The sequence below is a fragment of the Hyperoodon ampullatus genome (genome assembly GCF_949752795.1).
Source record: "Hyperoodon ampullatus genome assembly, chromosome: 7".
Lineage (NCBI taxonomy): Eukaryota > Metazoa > Chordata > Mammalia > Artiodactyla > Ziphiidae > Hyperoodon > Hyperoodon ampullatus.
This window is the reverse complement of record NC_136920.1, coordinates 18,406,138-18,410,026: the sequence shown is the minus strand read 5'-3', so window position 1 is coordinate 18,410,026 and position 3,889 is coordinate 18,406,138. Positions and strand designations below refer to the sequence as shown.

The window sequence follows — 3,889 nt, the reverse complement described above, 5'->3', positions numbered from 1 at the left end:
GGATCCAGGTTTTTTTCTTCCAGTCACACCTCTACTGTATTAGGCCCTCCTCAATTTACTCAGTGAAATAGTTGAAAGGAACTGACATCTTCCAAGTCCTTAGAAGGATGTATCCTTTTCCTGGAATGTGGGTAAGGAAAGGCAGCGACTTCCTGCCCCTGTAAATGCTGCCCTGTGGCCTGACATCACCAACATTCCTATCCAAGACTGGAGTAGGTTCAGCTCCTATCAGTCACTCACTCCTCAGTGCGAATCAGTTGACAAAGGGGCCTCCTGCAGAGCTCGTGTGTGTTTGAATGTCCTGGCAGGCAGGCACTGGGTGTGGAATCTTCAGAGCTGGGACTCAAAAAATTGTTGCCCAGGGACAAGGAGTGGGCAATCTGAGCCCCTCTCCCCTGGGGGGTTAGAGAGAACTTTCACTTGGGCTGTCTGCTTTGATCTGCTTGCTTGCCCATTTTGTCTGGGGCAGGCGGTGGGTAGCTACTTCACAGAAGAGGTTCAGAGGTTAAATGTCTTGGTGAAGTCATGTGTCAGTGGCTGGGGAGGGGGCCTGTGGCTGAGGGAGTGGTACAAAGATGAGAAGATAAGCCCTGAGATGGAGACACAGGTCTGGCCTCTTGCAATCAAGTCGTTTGCATCTGGTCTGGGGTGGGCACCCCCGCGCCCCCCACCTCTTGCTGCAACTCCTCCAGTCGCCTCTATTAACAGCATCGGTCCAAAGAAGCCCAGGGAGGGTGAATCCCCCTGGCTTTCAACAGGTCCTTCCAGGGCAGCGGGAAGATGAGGAGCGAGGTCCGGATGGGGGATCATCCCAACCCACCAGCCCTGCGGTCCGGCCACGGAGGTCGGGGGGCAGCATGGAAGTTTCCCTGGAATAAATACTCCGGTCTAGCGTGCCCAGCTCCCCACTCCCCCTACGGATCTCCTGAATTCAGACGAAGCGAGGGCCTGTGAGCAGAGTGGGGAGGAGGGCAGGGGTGACAGAAGGGGAGAAGGGCAGAGGGTGGCCCTAGGGGCCCCCGGAGCGAGGCCTGATTGCTGGACCAAGCCCGGGAGGGGGCAAGTGGGGCAGCTCGCCGGAGGAGACGTGCCTTCACGTCGGCCGCCAAGGCAGCGGCGGCGGCGGCGGCGGCGACTGGAGACTGAAGGGGAGGAGGTTTGGGGAGGGAGGGAGCGCGGGGGAGAGGGAGGGAGGGACGGAGCGGTGGCGGGGAGGTGGGGCCGGCGGGCGGGCGGCTGCAGCTGCCGCCGGCGTCTCGGGGGCTCCAGGCTGCGGGGCGGACGCAGCGCCTAGCGATCCACCGCGGAGCCGCGCGAGGCCGCCCGAGCCCGAGCCCGAGCCCCAGCCCGAGCCCCAGCCCCGAGCCCCGAGCGAGCGCCGCCGCCGCCTCTCGCCAGCCGGTCCCCGGACGCGCCGCCGCCGCCACCGCCGGGAAGGCAGCCGGTGCCGAGCAAGTTGCGAGTGCGCTTCTCCGCCCGGGGAAAGTTTCCCCCGCGGCCGCCGACGGGAGTTGGCGCGGGATCCGGCCACTGCTACTGGAAGGTAGGGGTTCTGCACCTCAGTGCCCTCCGTGCGCCCCGCCGCCGCGCCCCGGGGGACTTGGGAACCCAAGCGCGCTTCCCGCCTACCCCCGGGCGACTGTTGGGCACGGTGGGGGTGGGGTGGAATGGGGGGATCCCAGGATGTTCAAGTTCTACTTCGGCTAGGCTGGGGAAGGGGCGAGGGAGACGTGCTCGCCCCCATCCCTGCCCCGAATCCGCCGAGGGCCAGAGGCTTCCCCCGGGACAGGTGCAGCGCTGCTCGGCGCTCTGGGCGGGTGATTGGGGCGGGGGGAGCAGAATGGCGGGGGTGGCAGGTGTGGTTACAAGTCGGGGTCTTGGCCAGGGCTGCGTCCTGAGGGAGGCGGTGCGCGCCATGCCACTCTGTAGGGGGGCAAGTAGGGACTAAGGATTAGGAGCGAGGATCCGGGCCGTGAGGATTGCCGGGCCCAGCAGGGCCACTGAGGCGGGTCGCCTTCGGAGTCCCTGGAAGCGGGGCGGGGCGGGGGCGCCACGCTTTCCTTCAGGGCCCCCTTTATTCCGTACTCGGTGTGTGCGGTTTGGGGAAGCAGAGACTCCTTTGGGTGCTCGTTGGATCCGAGGCTCGAGCACGTCCAGATTCACGGGGCGCAGCGGGAGTCCGCTTGGAGGGTTGGCGGGCACGGGTGGGTTCGCGCCGGCTTTGAGTCCCGGCTGGATTGAGGTGAGTTCGCTCCCGCGAGGGGGCGCCCTTCCCTGGCCGTTTCACCCACAGGAAGGCGAGTTCTGGTTCCTGCGAGACAAATGCACCGAAATCCAGGACCGACAACCGCAGACCAACCCCCAACACGCGAGGGGCCAGCCCTGAGGAGCACCCCACCGCAGCCGGAATGGGGCAGAGGGTCGGAGTGTGAGGCTGGGATGCCCCCAGTTATAACCGCGCTGTGTATTGGAAAGCTTGGCTCTCAGGAGCTGGTTTTTCTTGGGGGAGCTGGCAGGATGTATGGGTGAATAAAAAGTCACCCCCAGAAAAACAAAAAGGAGGGGAACTTTACATTACCAGCGAATTGGTGTGGAGTAAGTGTATGGGAGCATTAACTTTCTGAGGTTTCTTTGGGGTCTGAAACCCAAACCGCTGAATGCACCCTTTCTGTAAAAGTTGTACCTTTGTTCCCTGGATCTGGCCAGATCCCTTTCTGGTGTGGGTGGGTTGAGGGTCTTGGGGTGAATCCCCTCTCTGGGCACAAAAAAACTGGGAGGCACAGGGTGGGGTTGATGGGGGCCCTTAAAGACTTTAGCAGTCCAGTTTCAAGTGGTAAATTTCTTAGTCAACAAGAGCCCCTCCTCTTGGGGTCTGGAGGCCACAGGCCACATTCATGTGGTCATTTCACAATTATTGGTGGAAACCTGCCACGTGTCCCCTTGTGGGACCTCAGGGCCCCTGTGTGTGGAGTCTGCGGGTCTGTGCCAAGGCCTCAGGGAGCCAGACGGCTGCTGGCATCTATGAAGAGCATCATCTTTGTCATGTGTGGGCTGTTCGACATTGTAGGGACCCTGAAGCCCTGTGGCCTCATCTTTCTCTCTAATTCCCTCCCTCTTCCCTGCACCCCAAGTGAGTACAAATGAGCAAATCTAAGAATGTGCAGTGGCCTCATAGTGGCTGGCGGAAGTTTTCATCTTTCTCGTGGATGCCAATGTGGGCTCATTGGGCAGCCCCTCTCCCCGCTCTCACGTCCCCAGAGTCCCCTGCAAAGGTGATGGAAAAGGGTAGTCCCTGAAAGAGAGCTGAGGTTCTTGCTTTCAGTGTAGCAAATGTTTTTGTTGGATGCTCTCAAATTGCTCGAGGACAAAGTTGCTGTAGAGAAAGATCAGCATGGTTTTTATTTTGAATAGGAGAGGACAGACGAGTAGGGAGGAGACAGAGGAAAGGGTGGAGAAGCCCGCTGTCTCTGCATTTGTCTTTAAGACATTCCATGGGGCCAGAAAACAAAAGGAGTTGTTTTGTTGTTTTGTTTTGTTTTGAATGACTCTAGTTTTTCTGGGGAGGGAAGCCTGCCTGGAACAGCCCTGCCCTTGGAAACTGGGAGTGAGCAAGGGGCCCCCAGAGGGCTGGCGGCTCTGCGTTCTACCCCTGATCCCTGCACCCCACTCACACCCAACCTGCCCCGAAGATGGGAGGGCATTGAGACCCCTGGGACTGCTGACGTCCCTGTTTGGATGTGGAGTATCATGTGTGGACTCAGACTGCTTCCAGGCAAACTCCAAGGTCTCTGATTCAGCAAAATTTCAGGCCTTGGGCACTGTGTCTCCTGGTCGTCCGGTCCCCAGATCCATTCAAATGGCAGACCCTTGGCGTATCTTTACCCAGCCT

The 3,889-nt window shown here is 60.2% G+C and overlaps 1 protein-coding gene across 1 annotated transcript; it reads left to right on the top strand.

Annotated features, from left to right (window-relative positions):
* Positions 1 to 780: 780 nt before the first annotated feature.
* LOC307055531 (uncharacterized protein) lies at positions 781 to 2,567 on the top strand (the record flags this gene model as incomplete). The annotated part of the gene is made up of 4 exons (XM_079707764.1): positions 781 to 844; positions 936 to 1,156; positions 1,243 to 1,543; positions 2,294 to 2,567. The coding sequence occupies 4 exons, from the start codon at positions 781 to 783 to the stop codon at positions 2,527 to 2,529; spliced, it is 822 nt and encodes a 273-aa protein (XP_079563890.1). The 3' UTR covers positions 2,530 to 2,567.
* Positions 2,568 to 3,889: the final 1,322 nt, after the last annotated feature.